Genomic DNA, 20,260 nt, shown 5'->3' with positions numbered 1-20,260 from the left:
CAAAAGTTAAAGTGCTGGATTATACGATGAATGTTGTGGGACGGCTTTGTTGGTTATATTTTGAAATCATGCTTTTAATAATTCCTTATTGAATTTAAAACTGACATAATTGTTAAGTAATAAGAACCTTATCGTTTAAATAATATTTTTCTATGTTTATAATAAAGATGTGTGCATGTGTTGATATTTTACAGGTCAGACCATTTAACATACAGCTACGAAATTTGACACATATATTTAGCTTTGGAGGTCAGAAATCTGCGCTTCAGAGCGTTTTTTTAAAAAATTTTAAATAGAATTTTAATTAATTAAAAAGTATATAAAATTTCGATGTTTTTTCGCTGAAATTTTTCTATATTGCATTAGTGCGATAATATATTTTTTTTTTCTGAAAATATTATCGCACACACATGATTTTAACATCAAATTCAAAAAGTTATTTTTTTAATGATACCAATGTTTTAGATATAAATTAAATTTCTATTTTTAATTAATTTTTAAAAAATATTTTAAAATTTTATTTTATTTTATTTTTTAATTAAAATGTAACTTTTTTAAAGCAGTATGTTATGCATCAATGGAAAAAATTAATTTTTATCAGCTTGTTGCTATCACATCGATAAAAGTTTTTTTCTTTTTTTTCTTCTTTTAAGTTAAACTATTATTATTGCACTGTATGGAATGAAATAAACATTAATATTTTCTAAAAAGTAAATGCAAGGAAAAACTTCCTATGACTTTTTATAATATCTGTATTACTAATTCACTAAATCAGTGTTATTTAAGGTAAATATGGTTTAATATATGCAGGATACCCACTCTTATCAGGGGTCAAAACTAATTTAGTAATAGACATACATCTGCTACTAAAATAATCTAAATTGAGGAAAAAATTATATTTTATGTAACAAGAGACAATAAATGCTCTGATGAATTGCGAATTTTAAATTTTTACATAGATCTTTTGCCTTATGAATCATATTCGACAAAATATTCTTGAGTCGCTAATATTTTAAATAAAAATAGTTGCACTGCAATCAACTAAATCGATCACTAAAACTTACTGATTTAAGAAAATTTGAATATCACTATTCTATGAAAACAGGCGATTTTAGATCACTTCATTGACTGTTTCAAAGATGACACCTCAATAATCTCTTAGAGATACGTAGTACAATGTACAGAACGGCTTACGGCCCACAGAATAATATGAGTGAATTATACGACTATCAAAATTTGAAGCTTAAAAATATTTTCCTAAAAAAACCAGTAAGGGACGAAGCTAAATAAAATATTTTAGCGAGTGTCAATATTGGCGAACCGGTTGGTCGCAAAAAGCGACTAGTTATTAATAAACTAACTGACATTGATGGAATGGGTTTGAAATGACCAAATTATTCATATTTCATTTCTCTTGATATAGAGATTCTGAATGATTATCAGGGAATCTGCCAGTCCGTTAAGTGAGTGCTATTTTGGTCTAATGACACGCACATACATACAGACTGACTATTCAACTAATAAATTATTAAAACGAGTATGCAATGGATTAAGTGATGTATCCCCGTTTCATTTTTTTTTTATCAGTTCACACAACTGAGGAAGACGAATGAGATTTCAATATTATATTGCACGAAATCACAAGGCACTACCCTAATAATCAACGTTTTCTGGATAGGAATTAAAATATAAGATATTTTAGACCAGACATTAACAGTAGGACTTGGGAGTTGCCTCAGTTTTAAGTACCAATTCGGACGTTTTATCGGGGGGGAATCTGCTCTCAGACTGATAGAAAACAATAATAACGCGTAGTAATACAGCTTTAAATGGATTTTCGATGCCATCAACCTGCAGGAGAGAAATCATCGAAAAAATGGCCACTGTACCTGCGTTGATCTCAATCGATGGATCTCGAATAAAACTTTCGGTTGCACAAAGATGAAAGATGACCTTCACGAAGTTAGGAATTTAATCTTTACTCAGAAAAAATGGATGCCCCAAAGCAATTTCCAGAAAGGAAAATGCAAAATCCACTGCTCATGCAGGATTTTTTTAGTATTCTTACGTTTTAGTTTAGTACAAATTATTGATGAACAGAGGCGGTGATAACTATAAATGTTGTGTCTTAAGTATATATGCAGAGAACCCTGTGTATAAAGACACTGTTAAGAACTAGATGAAATATTATTATAAACAATTTGAACGTATAAAATTGTATTTTTTAAACTTTTCATTGCACTTCAAAATGAAAATTTTACTAACAGCAAATGAATGGTTTAAAAATAGACATAGAAAAAGATATATAAGCATAAATTTATCTCGAAAAGCAGAAGAAAAATTTAGAAAAACGAATCTTAATTTTGTTTATCTGCTTTTTGATTGAAATGACATTTCTACGCATATATGTTTCAGTCACTCTTAACTTTCATTTGTACCACCGAAATATTCGATACTTTTTGCAACACAATTCTGAAGAGTTTTATTTAAAGATATGGCACCATCTGGAGAAATTTGAGATATCTCTTGAGAAGAGCTGCTTCTTCATCATCACCTAGAATTATATCTGCTAAAATATCTGTATTATTTGTGCCGATGAACATTTGCATGCTATTATCTGACAGCTTTCGACGATCAATATTCTTGTTCTTCAATATTCTCACTTTTTTTTTCTTTTTTTCTAATGTAAGAGGCTTTTTTCCAGCAATTTATGAACGTAGATGTTGTCAAATAATTCCAACTTGCTAAAAAACAATCACATATATTTTATTTATCTGCTCTTTATGGATTTGAAAGCTTGTTATCAGATTGTAAACAAACGTTTTTAACCAATCTTTTTCGATAGCATCCCTTGAAGCACTTGATGATGCCTAAATCTAGCTTCTGCGGCATCGGCATACAGTTCGGTAAAAAGTATAACCATTTTATGTTTTTCAAACCTGGGAGCTTATTGTAAGATGTGCAACTGTAAAAACATTCTTCTTTATCAACATCAAGCAGTCGGTTGTCATCCAAGTTTACTTATTTACTTTGTAGTCATCTGGTGAATTTTTGGTATTTTTAAAGCACCTTGTTTTTGCCTACTTTCTACTGATTAATGGCTTCAGTTTATTGATTCCAGTATTGTTTGAACACTGCAGGGTAGAGAGCCTGTGCTTCGATTTATTCCTATTTTTATAGTTTTCTGCTTTAAAGAATACACTATTGTCTTTCATCAGCTAAGGAAAAAATGCATTATATTTGTTTTCCCCGTTCTCATTAACAGGAACCGAGTTCTCTTCACAGACGATGCTTCTTTAAAAAATAATCTTGTGACGCCATGCTTTGCAGATTTTGAAATCGTTGTTGCTTAGCAAACATGCGAATTTTAAAAAATCGTTGCTCCACTAAAGCACAATTTTTGTTTTTTCATCTCGTGGAACTGTCGTAGAGTAACTTTGTCGACATCGTTATATAAGGCACCTTTAAATTTATTCCATTTGCAATCCGTATTACTTCCACAGTATCTTCAATATCAAAAAAATAGCTATTCTCAACTGCAAGATACCATATTTTTTAACTGTATTATTTTGCTTCAGACCTTGAACTATTTTCGAAATAATTTTTTAAATTAATTTTTTATTTTCCTTCAAATGCCAGTGCTTTACGACGAGCCATCACAGACAAAAAAAAAAAAATGATGCAAGGAAATGAGTGATGTCTAACCTGATAATGATGACATTGACTACTCCGAGAAAAAGGTAATTTCTTATCCCGCTGTTCAACTAAGAAATGGGGGGGGGATGAAACTTAAGCTTTGTACACATAGCAAACAGATTCTTGCTTTAAAAGGACGATTCACATTCTCTGAAAAAATCCGGAGGCAAATTTCCTATAAATATGTAATTGGAATGATAGATAGAATCGTATAAGCTAATAAATCGATAATGGGAGCGGAGAAACTACGATGAGTTGACATTTTAAGTTAGTCTTCGGTTTGCATATTGTACTTTCTATGAATAACAAATGAGGAAGAAAATAAAAGAAGTTGAGGAGTTTATCTCTCGCCTCCCGTAATCCTTTTGCCATTAAAGGAACCAGAACAATGAGAAGGTCAACACTTGAACACGGAGGCAAACACCTCAACTTCTTTTATTATCTCACTTTTTGTGCGATGGGATATCGTTAAAAAAACACGGCCTATATGCATCACCAGTTTTTTAAAGAAAAAAAAATATGGTTGTAGACAGGTGCAATTGAAAAGTCCTTATCGCTTTGCGCATTACATTGTGCAAATAGGAATTTCGATAGGACCAAAAAAGAATATTGTTATAGATTACTATTATACACAGGTTTCACGGTGCGGTTTTATGCTATACAGAGAAATGACTATCAGTGCCATTAAAGGGCAGTTATGAGGGAAGAATTAGTATGTCGAAAATTATAGAAGATGCAATCAATATTTTAGTTGGAAATTTCCAAAGCATCATTAACTCTCCAAGCGTCGGAGACGTGTTTTTCTGCAAAGCATGTCCGCTTCCAAATGTGCGGAAACGTCTCATTTTGCCCTCTTCGGTTGTCTTTAAGATTGGTAAACTGTTTATTCCTACTCCGGTTTTTGCCGTTGTTATCGGAGAAAGCGTCTTTACCGTCCCCCACCATTAATGACCTTTTTGACAGTGATGGACAAGAATGACCGCAGGTAGTCCGGATGGAACTCATTTGCGCTGACTAACAAATTCCTTATCTTGAAAACGATTTAAGTGGGAAAGTTATTATGTTGCATTCGGATGGAAGAAAATCTTTCTTAAATTATTATTACGGATACAAAGTTTTATAAGTACTTATTTTCAAAAGTAAAACAAAATGTCTTTGATTACTTTATTGTAAAATTTATGATTTACCAATCGTAAAATAAGTCAACTGGCATCAAGGTAATAATAACAACAAAACATAGATGTGTTTCCCCCTTTTTTTATATTAAAAATACACACACACTAAACTTTGCAGCAAAGCTTATCCATAAAATAAACAATGGGGTAGGAATTTAATTGCATAAAATAGAAATATGCATCTATTAAGATGTCGGGAGAGTTTTGCTATATTTATATTTTGAAATAAGGGTGGCAAAAGTTCCTCTATACATAATTTTTTCTTTTTTTTCCCCAAATACTGAATAAAGTCTTGAAGGAAATGGGGTTTTGTTTCAGGTTTAAAACTTTTTGAAACGTGAATGCGTTTCAGAATTGTATTTGAGAAGATATTCATTTCCAGTAAACCTTAAAAGAAAATATTCATTTTTTCCCCCTTTATCGGCAAATGTTTTATGAAGAATAAATAATATTTTAGGAAGAGATGCAGAAATCTATTCCTATAGGCTTTTTTTAAAGAAGAGCATTCATATTCATTTTTTTTTTTAATAATGCTTATGGCACACTTATTTGTTCTGAAACACTCAGGAATTGAAAAAAAATTCTCAAATGAACCTGGTTTAAAGGAAATGGGGTTCTAATGACTCTATAACTAATGACATGTAAGCGTTAACAGATAACTCCTATTTTCAACTGAAAATATAATTTATGAGTTTTTTGACAATTTTGAATGAAATAAAGAATGGTAAAAAAGTACGACCTTGCATAATATATTTGTATTGCTTGTAAATATCACTTAATATTTTTTTTTTTTTTTAACATATTACAAACGTTAACAAGGAATGGACGAAAAATTCGTTTAAGGATTCTTGATTTAAATATTTTAACGTTTTTAAGTTGTATTTTCTGTGAATAGCGAGAAGCAAAAATGGGTGAAAAATGCTCTCTATAAGATAATTGAGCATAGAGCTGCCAAATTTAGTTACTACTTACAAAGTTGCTACTTACGTTATATAGTTACGTCTTATAGTTACTACTTACAAAGTAAATGTTCAATAAGGGAAGAGTTTTTCAAAATTTAAATTTTATTTAAATAAAATTTATTGAAATTTTGATCCATTGAAAATATTTCCTTTTCTTTCTTTTTATGGATAATAATTTCTTTTTATCATAATAATCGAATCATAATGGAATCGAACGGAAATTGTATTATTATGTTCAGGATAATTTTAGAATATTTCAGATTTCTCCACTTTTCCTAACATATAAGTTTGTTCCGAAAATCCTAGCGTTCAGTGAAAGTTATGTTGAAAATTTGTAGAAATACATCTATAGTGAAATATCTGATAGATAACATGCATTTGTGAGAACATTCTTGGCAAATATGTCTTATCAATGCATATATTCCAAGAATATTCATTCCCTTGTATAATGTAATGTTGAACACCTTATGGGGTAAAGGTAGGGGGATGGATGCAAAACACATGGGTGCAGGACACGTGGCTCACCAGTTGTGTAAATGGTTTTCTTTGATAGAAGAATGATGATTTATATCGCGGTCGAAGATTACAATGAAGCGGGGAATCACGGGAGTAACGGAATGAACATTCAAACTAAATACTTCAAATTGAAGTGCATCCAAAGTAAATTTGGAAGCTGTTGAGCAGCCTATACAAAACTGGTCTCTGCGTTTTACCCTAAGTGTTACAAGATAAAGATTATATCGAATTTTCGAATTTAAATAAAAATGCTATTACACTTAGAGGAAAAGTATATAACAGTCCTTTAAAATGAATCTATTTTAGAAAATCCTATAAACTGAGCTACAAAATGCAATGACAAATGAATGAGATCATGAATAAATAAATGGAAACTAAATGAATAATAAATGAAAATTTGGAAAAAGCATTTTTTTTTTTTTTTTTCATGAGATAAAGTTTTAAAATTCCATTTAAGTACATGTTATATAAAAGAAATAAATGGTAAAAGTTATAGAAGTAATAAATGGTAAAGATATTGGCATTATTTTCTGAAACTTCAACTCTGTTCGGAATAAAAACCATGGCTATGGAGAAATGGATTTAAATACATTTTTATGAGTAGGAATGCGTGAAAAGAAACACAAATCGATCTTTAAAAATTGTTTCTACAATTTCAAATGATTTCATGCTAACAATTTCAAAATTGTTGTGAAAATTAAATTTGGAAAAAGAAGAAAAAAAATATCTTACGTTTTAGCGACTGATTCTCGAGAAACATGAAAAAATAGGGATCATGAGAGTAATGATTATAATAAAAGGAAAACTGCCTTGAAAATTGAAACAAAAAGCTAAATGCAAATTCAATTTTTACTTCTTTATTCAAGTTAATTTCGGATCTATACCAGATTCTATTCTATACATTAATCACTGTACTAATTCTGTATTCAGTAAGTGATTAATGAATCACTCAAATAAACTGTAGATTTTTGAACAATATGTAAATTAAACAGTATTTAAATATAAGGAAAATATTCTCATATAGGCACTTCAACTTCTTCAAGGTAAGATTCTTTGAATTAGGAATCCATTAATACAGTTAATATCGCTTCATTTATCATTAAAAATTGATTTGATTAGTTTGAAATTTTCAAAAAATTTAGTGAAAAATTCCCTTTTTTTTTTTTTTTTTTTTCCTTTTCCTTTCCTTTCAATTTCCTTTCCTATTGTTATTAAATGTAGGAACACCCTTAAATGATATTTCCAAGTTTTTATATAAATGTTTTTATTCCAAAAGTGTGGATAGACAGCTTTAAACAGTTTGTCAAAGAATGATCGAAGTATATATTCCTCTATAAAAGGAAAACAACATTAATTGGTGAGGTGTCATAATTAAGATGTAAAATTTTCACTTTTCAGTGTAAAAAATATCTTATATTACGTCTTTAGAAAAAATAAAGTATAGGAGACACAGATTTTAAAAATTAACATACATTCTAAAAAAAATATTTATTTGCATTAAATATTACTTATATTATTTGCAGAAACCGTGTGAATGTGTAGCATGATTTTAGTGCATTTATATTTCTAAATGTTTTTTTTCATTTTTATATAATATTTTTAATGAAAAGACAACTTGTAGCCTAGTGTCTTTTGTAAAAATGTCGGTGTAAAGAAAGACATGTAATAATAAATTTAATTATACAAAAATTTTAGTTTAAAAATTTAAGACCTCTAATGGAAAATATTTTTTATCTTTCCAAGATGTGGTAGTTTTTCGAAAAACGAATTCATGTCGCAGTTTAGTTTGGAACTACATATTGCTAACACGAAAAAAAAGTTGGGGAGTGAAAAGTGGGAGAGGGAAGTGGTCAATCAGTAAGATAAGATAGCCAGAAAGATTACAACCCTGTCTCCCCACTGGGGTAATTGGACCCCCGCGGCTGGGAAGGAAAGGGAGTGAAAAATGCACGTTTCTTTTTCGAACACTCTCTCATGTGAAGCTGATATTTTTTGAAGTAATCTTTTGACGAATAGAGATAAATTTTTGATAAGTCTTATTCAGGATAATTAACCGCTCGGAGGGTTAATAGGACCAAATTAAGCCTTCTAAGAATCCCTAAAACAGTGCAAATCTCGGAGTCTCTTTTCCCCACTAAGCTTCCAAAACAATTTTTTTTTTCTTCTCAATTTTAACGAAATCTTCATATAAGTAGTTTTAAGTAGCAAATTTTAAGACGTTGAAATAGCAAAGCACTTAATTGCAGATCATTTCTTAAAAAGTTGATTTCAAAATATTTATCGCAGATAAAGAATATATAACTAAAATGTGAAAGTAATTTTGAACAGGAAAAAAAAAAAAAAAAAATTTTTTTTTTTCTTATCACAATTTAAATAATATTTACTAATAGGATCAGGCATTGTATAAAATTATAAAGCAATATTTTTTTAAGAATTATAAAATAGTCCTTATTAATAATAAAGATAAAAAGGGCGTGCATTGGTGTTATAATGTCATCTACTAAATTCGAACGTTGGTTCGTGCACCTTGGAGCGAATTTTTTGAAATTTTTTTTTTATTTTTGTAGAATTTTAATTAAAAAGTAAGGGAAATTTTGGTGCTTTTTCGTGATAACTTTCGAAAATGTTACAGTGGAAAAATGATTTTTACAGCATCTTAAAATTCAAAAATTATCTTTCCAATTACACCATATTATTTGTCAAATACTTTTTTTATATGTTTAATCATTTTTTTAATAATTTAAGAGTATTTTACTGCAATGTATTTCATTGTTAAATGAAACTCAAAGTTGTTACTACTAATATTTCATCCTGGCTGTATTATAATATTTTATCCATCATGTTGTGATCAATATATATTGATTCGGCTTATCTAGCATGTTTCAATGTAAGGCATGTTTTTAAGGAATATTTTGTTGTTCCTAAAGTTTAAGTTCAAAATTATGTTGTGGTGGGAAAATTTTAGTGTCCCCATTTAAAAATAATTTAGCTTTTTCTTGTAACATAATTCGGATATCTAAAGATATAAAGCGAAAATTAGGAAAAACCGAAGAATTGAGTAAGACATTGTAAATAATATTAAGTTATATGTCTTTAAAAAGTTGAAGTTTTAAAGTACTTTGCTAAGAAAGCAATTGGAATTTTTAATAATCATTTATCCCAATTAACCAACTGGTCTCCAAAGATGGTTTTCATAACATAAAACTTGCAAATGGTAGCTAGTAATGTTATTAGAATAAAGTTCAAAATTTATTTACACAATATTTAATTTGAATAAAATCGATTGCACGATCTTCATAATTAACTGAAAACACGAAATTAAGTAATTTTTAAATGAGTGAAAAAATAATCTCGAGGGCTTTGAGTCGCTTTTAAAGTTGTTGAGTTTGTGAACAATTCCCTATCTGGCCCTGATTATCGATTTAATATGGGCAGATACTTTGTGCACAGGAATGGTAAAATTAGAAGTAATACTGGACAGGCTGTTGGTTAGCGTTTTCAAAAATTGTACTAGCATCGCCTTCCGCTTTTAGTAGGAACTCCTTTATGGGATGTGAGCAGGAAAAAGATGTGTCGCGAAAAAGAAATGCCTATTTGTGGTATCAATCAATAGATTGTATATTCGATGGAAAAATACTAATCTACTGCAGTGGTAGTGCAGAGATTCTTCAATAGAATTTATCCCATTCGATAAGCGGGAGCTTCTTTAAAGAATAGGCATAATAGACTTTTCCGACAACGTTGCAAGACTTTCAGTGCTGTGTAATTGATATTTATGTCACAAAATATGCAATGCGAGATTCAGTTGGGAGCTCAGGCACAAATTAATTATTGATTAAGCCTCAATATTAGTTGGACAAGTGACAACTAATTGCTGTCGCGTTTCGTTGGGAACTGTGAATAAATGTTATGCACATGACAATGGATTTTTTTTTTTTTTTTTTTTTTTTTTGCATACCTCTGTTTTGTTTTTTTCTCAGAAGTCGTAAAAATTTATTGTTATATTTCATATTATAAACATGTATTGATGGATTTCTTGTTTTGCTTTACTCGGGTATCTTTTAATCTTATTATGGATTTTAAAATTGAAAAAAATGTTAATTTCTATCATCAGTTGATTGCTGTTTCAATTTTGGGTGGCAGTAACATATAACAGTCATGGAAACAAATACAACGATATTTGACAAAAAGTGATGCGGCAAAGAAGAAAAAAAATGAATTATTTATGAGTGGAATAGTTTCCAACAGAGAAGTTGTTTAATGGCTGTCTGATTTTGAATCATTAAATAATTCTTTGAACTGAACTAAATAACATCTAGTATTCTTGGACTTCATTTTCTGTGAAGAGTTGCGAGATTTTGCTTTAATCAGTAATTAATTGAATTCAATAATATTACTGGTCTCATTTGGATAGGCATCATTTTGATGTTTTGCGGGATAAAAATATAAAAGCAAAAAGTTGCCTATAATGAATTATAAAATATCACATCCGTAGTGCTTAATCAATGCATTCTTAAGTGACGTCTATCAAATGCATTATAAATTTCTCATTCTTTCACATCGTTATTATTATTATTTTACTTTTAGTATTACGTCAAAGCACAGCTTGAGATTATAAGCTTGCGATATCATGCGAATTCATTTTTTTAAATTCTTTAATTGGTTTGATTGCCCAGAAGCTATATGTTTTCATTGGCTCCGATAGGAGATTTACAACTACAACAAATGCTTTCCATGGGTATTGTAAACAAACAACCCTGTGTACACAGATTTCTGGTAATAATTTGAATAAAATTAAATAAAACCTCTTTAATAAAACCTAAGTTCGCAACGAATTCTAATTGTGTATTCTTGCAGCTATTGATATGAAAATATTCTTACATTCCTTTACACTTTCAGATGATCATCCAGAAAGGTACACTGGTTTAATAAGTGAAATAAATTTCTAAGAATTGATTAGAAAATATTTAAGAATATGTGAATATACATATTCTACTTATTCAGTATGTGCACTCCAAAAATTTTTTTTACTTTGTTTTAATTGTAACTTTGTTCTAAATTATAATTTTAATACTAACTATTGAATTCATGAAGCTTATCGAATATATTTCTCTTAATTTTTCATTGTAACTTATTCATTTATATAATCATACCGAACCATCAAAACCTTTTTATTTTACTAAAATTATTTTCTTATCAATTTTTTTTCGGATCTTTAAAATAGTTACTCAAATCGAAATAAAATTTGAATGAAATCTCGCTTACCATGCATAGTTCCTCTAAATTTCCAAAAAGCACTTCAGGCTCTGCAAACATAGCAAATCCTTCGACTTGAATCTTCTTTAAAGGTTCCATAAATACCTATCCGAATAATGAAATAATAAAGCAAAATGTTTCTGAAAATGTCGGAATTGTATAGAATCAATATCAAGGTAGGTGACTACATTGAGAACTCGTTTTTTTTTTTTTTTTTTTTTTTTTTTTCCCGAACTATGGATTTTTTAAAAAAATTTAATATTCTTATTGCTTGAACAACAGGTTTCTAAATAAAACCGTTGGAATTTTGTTTTTAAGTCTAATTTTTGTGAAGTTACGGTGATTTTCATATTTGCATTGACATACATTTTAACACTATTTTACATCTTTAGATGCTATTTTCTCGAACATAGAATTTTCTTATGAAAAACTTCATAAATTAAAGTCTAATGAATATTTTTGTCCAAATTTGGTATAATAATTTTCAATACTTTCTTCAGCTTCTGAACTGAGAATAAGTAATATATTCATTAAAAAATATTTTATGGTTGTTTTAGTGCTCTACGATGTGAAAAAAATTTGGAATTTTTTTGTTATTTATCAGTTTAACGCCAATATTTAAAGTATGGATAGAAATATAGCTTATGTTTTAGTTCAGGAAATAAATAATATATTCGTTAAACGTTTTAAGCAAATCATTTTGTAAACCTCTAAAAACCTAGATGATTTTTGCTTTATACTTCTATTTAATTAAAAAAAAAGCATTTTTTTTGCATTAAAAAAAACTTGGTATTTAACTGGTATATTTTTCGTTTCATAGATTATTTTTTAATCTTTTTTATGCAAATATTCAAAAGTTTTGAAACGTTTTTCAAAAAATTCATTCCGAACGCAGTGACAAAACTTAAATCTTATTTCTTAGTCAAAGACCATTTCAATTCGAAATTCAAATCAATTAATAAATAAAATTTACTGTAACGCGGTTTAAGAAGGAGTAAATCATTCAGTTAAAAGCAGTCCAGATTGCATAAAATATTCCCATTTATGTTACTGGAAAAAAAATGGAAAAAATAAATGATATAAAAAAATCAGAAAAACAATGAAATAATTAATAATTTTTTTAAAATTTGGAGCAAAGATGCAGAAAGAGGTAAAAAAATATTTAAAACACATATTTCTATTAATTTCATTATTTTTTTTCCAATCTGATTCATTCGTACTATTCTTATCAGGGATTTCATGTTCTATGCGTAGTAAAAGGTGCAAACAAAATCTTCATAAGCCAACTTATTTGGCATAAAAGTTGAGTTAATTTTTTTAACATGAATTGTTTACTGATGCACAAATTCGCGACAATAGGAGGCATTCAATTTAAATTCGGAACAAAGGAGGAAAATTCGAGTGATCTAACCTCTTTTAATAAAACCTTTTTATGGATCATACCGAGTTGTCATTATTAACTCTGGCGACTGTTAATAAGCTGTACTTTTGTAAGGGAAAGATATGAAAATTTTCTTACATTCCTCAGCACCATCAGATGATCGTCCAGAAACATGCACTCGCTTTGGAAGAGATCCCACATAGCTTCCCGCCTTTTGAGTTCGTTTCTGGAACGCGTCAGACTATCTAAATTTTCAATCTGGTGTTCTATTTCATCCAGGGCAGCTATTGAATTATCATTCGAATCTTTTGCAACTTCTTCACCCACGTGATTGCTTCAAAAAGCAGAGATAAAGAGGAAAAGATTAGCAACTTATTGATTCAACTGTTAGGTATTAAGAATCATTTCAGAATTATGTTTACCTGTGCACCGGAGACTTTTGCTGTTCTCCAGTCTTATTTTCGGACTGGGCCTTCGTGAAGTTAGACAAAAGACTCTCTTGATTGGAGTCTTTTTCGACCGATGCCGGAGTTAAGATTCTAGAGATGGTGCGGGTCAGAGTGGATTGGTGAGATGCAGGCAGCTGCTTCCTGGATTGTCTCCTGAAGAGACCTTTGCTCTCCTTTGGTGTCCGGCCTTCCCAAAGTGATACGAATTCTGACCACTGCATGCCCTGTGAATAGGATCGATTTGTAATGAAATGCAGTCGTTTAATCTTCTCTACATGGTTTTGCGGCTGATATCTAATAAACTGTTAAAACCCACTGTCGATGCAGAATTCTGTTTTTATCCAGGTTTGATTTGTTTAAAGCATTTTAATTTTTAATTTATTTGCATCCGTAAATGAAATAATCCGCCCATAGAAATGCATTTCTTATCACAGTGGCAACATCGCCTCAATCATATTATTTCAAGCTGGTGGTAGTTCATAGGTGTCGGATGAAGATTATTTCGCACAGGTATTTAAAAAAAAGACATTGTATTCGAATGAAAAGCATCAGTACAAAATTAAAAAAAAAAAAAAAAACAGAATGAATTTGATTTTAAAAGTATTGAATTTATTTTTTGAATATAGATCAAATTTCCTTTCAGTACCATTTTTTGAATTTATTTAAAATTAATTTTGTTGTAATTATTGTTAAAGTTTTTCAAAAATAAGTATAAATGGAATTTTTGTGATGTTCATTCATTTTTAAACATTTTGCTCCTCTCCGTGTTATAAATTAAGGCAAATATATTCTAGCATTTTTGGCTGGAAGTTTTGTTTCTTTTTGCGGTACGCTGAAATTTTTTATTAAATTAGAAATCAAACATCCTCGATATGCTTACGTATGAGATATTCCGTAAATTCTGCGCGAAACAAAATTTTGAATGCTGAACAATTTTACTTATTATTCTTATACTTTTTATGACCGATGCATCAGGCGAATGAATGGATTAGTTGAAGTCAAATAATTTCCATTAAAACTGAAATATTATTTCAGATGGTAGTAGTGAAACTCATAGCACAATGTATGAAATAAATGCCTATAAAGATTCAAAATACCTTACTGAGAGAGACAGGATGAAATGACATATCGGAGATTGAATGAAACATTTTCATTGCCAATAATCCTGGCAGTAGCGGGTGAGATCCAGAATGACCTTTCTGCATTGATCAGAATGTTCATATACAATATGGCGTATTTAGTGTTTCTCTTCGAAGAATGGAGAGCAGAAATGAATTTTATACCGATTTGGTTCAAAATTTAATATAGATACTAAATCCACACAATTAATTTCATTTACGTTGCTTTTTTTTTCTTTTCTGATTTGTAACTTTCACATATGCAAAAATAGATAGATCAAAAGACAATATGACATATTATATAAAAGAATCTTACAATATATAAAGATTATGGCCATATTATATTAAGATATTATGGCCAAAACTAGATATAGATGTGCAATTCTACTCCTAAACCATATTCAAATTTCCTTTATTTGGGTCAGTTTGTTTTTGAATGCATACGTTTGTACACAAACAAGTTGCACAATAAATATATATCATCCAGAAATTTGAATGGAAGTGCAATGCATTCTTTAAAACCGCCAACATTCATCCACCAGCTCAATGAATTTCGAATCGTCGGGCTTATCGACAGATGCAATTCTAAAAACAGACTCATTCATTAGAATCGAATTTCATCACAGTAATCGCTTTGTATACGAAGAAGTAAAAAATAGTAGAGATCGCTTTTGAAATCAGGTAATTAATACGGTACGAATCGTTGAAGAGCTGCACGAATATTATTTCAAAATTTGAACACTTAACATTTATTGATGCTGGACATTTGGCTAAGGATAGGATGCTTATGCTAATGATATTTTCTTATGGTGGATTTGAAACGGGTTAGTTTTATTATTAGAAACCCTTGCGGATGGTCAGGCATAGGTTATCGATCCTTTCTAATTAGAATATAAGGTTGTTTTAAGGAATTGTTTTTGGAAATCTTTAAAAACAAAAGTCTGTAAGTCTTGGAACTTCTTTTAATGAAACGTATTAAGAATGCCTCCTGGAAATGTAGAATTTCATTTCTTTCTATTAAATTTGTTCGTCATTATAATGCTGGTAGATTCGCTTTGGATTGACAGACGAAATATTTCACATAGCCAAATCCATAGTAAGATAATTAACTCGACCATAGCACGATTATTAGTAGTAACTCTGATTTTGATTTCAACAGTAATGCACAGAGAAAAATATTATTTAATCTGATTATATTTACATGAGTCTAAAAAACTTGACAATAATTTGGAATTTTAGATGAAAAATTAACTTTAATTACCAATCTAGGTCTAGTTCCTCTTACAACACTTAATATCCACCCCATTTGCTTTGTCGGCATTTCTTCTTTGCTTTTTTTATGTATATATGTCTAGATGGGGTAATAACTTTGGAAGGAATGAGCCTTCAATTTAAACCCACTTCTTAGCGCTTTACAGATAAAATTACATATTCTTCTACAACACATTGCTCATAAATTGATCTGCTTAGTTACAATGAGCTGTTGTCACATATAAAATACATCGCATCTTGCTCCGTGCGGCATTACCCAAACATTGTAGTTATAAAATGAATTAACATTCAAAGGAGGAATAAATATTAAACAGCTTTTTGTTTCGAAAATTACCTTGTATTTCGCCAGATGTTCGTCAGAAAATTCAGAAGGCTGTAGATTACTTAACACTTCTTCTAATCCACAAAGAGATTCGGATTTACTTCGGCCAGATCGGTCAAACTGTAGCAAAGTAAGTGTTAAGTGTTTTTGTAAATCATAACAAAAAAATTTCGATTTCTTTATAACTTAAAATCGTATAATTTATAAAGAGATAAAATTTTATACAAAGTCACACTCATATTGATTATAAACTTACCAGACGTAAAAGAGACCAAGTGTTCTTCCCTTTCCTCGACGTATCTGAAAGATAATGCAAATCGATACATACATTTCTCTGAAAATAGAAATGCAGAAAATAAGATAAAAGTTCAAGAGAAAAATTTAAAGTTTTTTAAAAATATTATTTCAAATGTATTTGATTCGAATGTAGAAACGGGAAATATTTCCAACAGCAAGGAAAGTCTCAGGAATTTAATTTAAAAAATTGTTATTATTAAAAACAAAGAATGCGCAAGGAAATTTTTATTCCCATGAAAATGATAAATTGTCGTTTATTTTATTATTGCAATATTAGTTTGTGATTATTTGTTGATGACTTTGAATTTTATGATACGTTAGAAAATTCAATGTCATAAAATTCAAATAAATATATGTTCATAAAATTCAATGTTAGATCCAAACTTTTGCGCGGTAGATTTGAAGACGTAAAAGATGTAAAAATATTGAATCTTAGATATCTTTATAATAATTCTTACATATAAAATTTTTATAATTTTTAAGGCTCTGATGCATATTTATTTGTTTTCCGTAGCACCGGACTCTCAAGAAACGTGTGAAAAGTTTTATTTCTTAATGCTGGTATTCTCGTTGTCTGCCCACGACTTTTATTTTCAGATGGTGAAAAATACTGGTAAAGTTTCAATTTCTGGCAAAAGCAGTCGCATTAGAAAGAAATGAAACCATAATTGTAGTTTTACAAAATCCTTTTTGTAAGATAGTATTTTATAAAAATAACAAAGAAAATCTGTGATGCATGAAAATTCATGTTAATAAAATATCCTTTATTTTTTAACGTATAAATTTTACAGTTTGAACATTTAAAGAATAGGTTAATCTCTTCAAGGTTATCAATGCATATATTTTTATTCAATTTTTTAAAAATTAAAATGGTTCAAAGTTAAAAAAAACCGCTCTCCTCAGCAAGTCGGTGTATGAATGTAGATTTCTTTCATCCGCATATAAAAAAAAAATCCATTACTTATTTCTGTCATTTGTAATCATTTTTGTGTTTTGTAATCTTTTTTGTTTTTCTGTGTTCTGTAATTTTGAAGATAAAAAAAAAAAGGAGAAAAATGGAATTGCAAGTTTGGTTCGGTGATCAAAGATAGAAGCGGTCTGATTTTTCTTGATCTTTTCGGAAGCACAGGAAAAATATTCCTTCTCAGTTTGCTATTAGCTCAAAATCGGAGTCCAAGCTAGTTGTCAAAAAAAAAAAAAAAAAAAAAAAAAACTTATATTTATTCTATTCTGAATGACAAAACAAGAAGTGCTGATTTCGAGTATTCCCATCATTTCCACCAACACGTCATGAGATTTCATACGACTGCAGTTCCCCTTTTAGTCTTGCATTTTGAATGGCATCGACGAAACACAAGGTCAGCTGATTCAAATGTGTGAAGGAAAATCAACGACTTTCATATGGTCACGTGTGGGAGAGTCGAAAAATTTATTTATTTTTGCAAAAGACAGAAAGGCCAAAAATATTATGCATCTCAAAGCACTCGATTAAACTTTTCAAATTGCTGCCAGTTATACTGATTGACTCTAGATAAAAATCGGCAGCACGATGCCGGTTCATCTTCTGATCATTCTTAACATCTGAATTAGGTTCAACGAATCGCTGTGGACTGAAGGTGAACTGGAGGGTCCGAAATAGAATTCTATCCAACATCCCTCGTTTATGATGGCCAACTTTGACGTCGAATGTTAAACATCTTCCAATTATTGCAGCATATATTCTCATTATTCACAAAAGAGAAAATAAACTTATACGATGATCAAGAACGTTTAAGATTAAATACCAGGATATAATTTGAGCCATTTCTGTTGGCATTTCTTAACGCATAAATAGTTTCGTTAAAAGTTACATTTATTATGATTCTTGTCGCCTTTGGAAGCCAGCTGGTTCGCCGGGATCATTGATTATACTCATATTCATTTAAATCGATATACAACTCTATGCTCGTGATTCCTTAAAACTGTCAGACATTAGAGCCATATTGTTTTAATTGCCTTACATATGCTCTGTTTATTGAGTACATGAACCCTTCTGATAGAGACTAATCCTATGATATCATAGCTCTATTAAAAACACAAATGGGAGTTTCATTTATCTTTTTAATTTCACAGTATGGTAACCATTCTTTTTACATATCTTGCCTAAAACACAAATATTAGGCAGAATCTTTTGTCCTTCACTTTCAACAATAGAAAAAAATATCACGCAATTATATATTTTAGAAAATTATGAAAACGGTTTGAATTTCAGAGCAAAAATATAATTTGTTGTTAGAAATTAAGTAAAGAAATGCTTTTTAAAATTTGCAAGATTATTAAATTGATTTAATTGAAAAGATAATTTTTTGAATTTTAAGATGGTATAATTTTTTTTGTATTCTCATATTTTTGGATGTTATAGAGAAAAAATACAAAAAATGAGCACGATTTTTAATGAATTAAAATCAAAAATGTCGTTTCTAGGATCACCTTCCTATGCTCATATTTATATTTATTCTTGTTAGATATATCTGAACATGTTGTGTTTAAGAAAGAGATTATTTTAAATTTTTGATCGAATATAATTAACCTATTTTTCTTCAAAATATACAACTAATAGAAAGTATATGCCATATTTCTCCACTCGATTTTCTAAACTTTGGTATATATAAAATTCGACAAGAGCACAATAAATGAGGGACGACTTAATAGTTCGAGGCATTATTAATTTCCGAATATATGTTGCAATAATAATCAATGCGAAGATAGAAATAGAAGTTAAAGTTTACCTTCGGAAATGGACAAGCTTTGAGTAGAGCCATCGTAATCTGAGGAAAGAAAAAAAAAGCAGATTTTAAGCAAACATTTCCATGAAACTCAAAAGAAGCATCTCGGTTTTTATTTAGCACACATATAAAAAATATAAATAATGTTCACTGCATGCATTTTTTATTTATACTATTATTGCATACATTTTATGTATACTTTATCAACATCTCCTTTCAAGCAAACATTCCACGTGTATTTTATTATCATAATTTAAAGTTGATTTAATTTCTATGTTGTATACGCATTTCAATAAAAATATAAATTCTCTGAGGAATTTCCTTCCTATTTTCTTCAGTAAAGTAAAATATTTGTTTAAAACATTTCATATTAAAGTAAATCCCATACTTTGGTTTAAAAAAATCAGATAAAAAAACAACAACTTTTTTTTTAAATGTGAGAAGGATAGTTAGTCCAAAATCATTTTCGCAAAGATGATTTTTTTCGCATACATAGATATATTAAACGTTTGTCTCAAATGTTCTGCTATAGAATAAATTTCCTCCCTAAGAATTATTTTAATTTTAAAGTTTTCCTAAATTTGATGTTTTAAATATCTCTTTCAATGCAATAGATTCTCGACTATCGGACCTCCATAAATCAGGCATAGTTTAAAAATGCTCTTTAGTTCCTATTATACACAGAAGTGGGTAGCCATAGGTAATATTCAAAACAATCCTTATGGATAATAGGGCACCGATAGTTACAACGTTTCCTTTCTTAAAAGCTTATTTCTAAATCGTTAAAGATTGGTGTATACTTCCGATTGGTAAAAATGTTTTTAATGGCATATAAAATTTTAATATACGTTGTTTAGATCAATAAATACAATATCGAAAACTAATTTTTTTTACAATCCCCTGGTCCTATTTTTCATATTTATTAATACACTACGAAAAAAACTTTCATTATTTTATGACTAAAACTGACCGAGTGAAATCTAATATATGAGGATCGTATACAAATTTATTCCATGATTCAATTATCAATTTTTGAAAAAGTAAAATGTTT

General features: G+C 29.3%; 1 protein-coding gene across 1 annotated transcript in view; it reads right to left on the bottom strand.

The window, feature by feature from the left end:
• The window catches only part of LOC129962700 (uncharacterized), a 451,475-nt gene that overhangs the window by 40,968 nt on the left and 390,247 nt on the right, over positions 1 to 20,260 (bottom strand). The window contains exons 10-15 of the mRNA XM_056076631.1: positions 19,213 to 19,251; positions 16,404 to 16,447; positions 16,160 to 16,267; positions 13,409 to 13,659; positions 13,125 to 13,320; positions 11,615 to 11,710 (exon numbers count right to left, since the gene is read on the bottom strand). Of these exons, the coding sequence (XP_055932606.1) occupies positions 11,615 to 11,710; positions 13,125 to 13,320; positions 13,409 to 13,659; positions 16,160 to 16,267; positions 16,404 to 16,447; positions 19,213 to 19,251 (734 nt within the window). The remainder of the gene's footprint in view (positions 1 to 11,614; positions 11,711 to 13,124; positions 13,321 to 13,408; positions 13,660 to 16,159; positions 16,268 to 16,403; positions 16,448 to 19,212; positions 19,252 to 20,260) is intronic.

This window comes from Argiope bruennichi, chromosome 3, assembly GCF_947563725.1.
Source record: "Argiope bruennichi chromosome 3, qqArgBrue1.1, whole genome shotgun sequence".
Taxonomy (NCBI): domain Eukaryota; kingdom Metazoa; phylum Arthropoda; class Arachnida; order Araneae; family Araneidae; genus Argiope; species Argiope bruennichi.
Note: the sequence above shows the minus strand (reverse complement) of the source record. Positions and strands in the feature narration are given on the sequence as shown.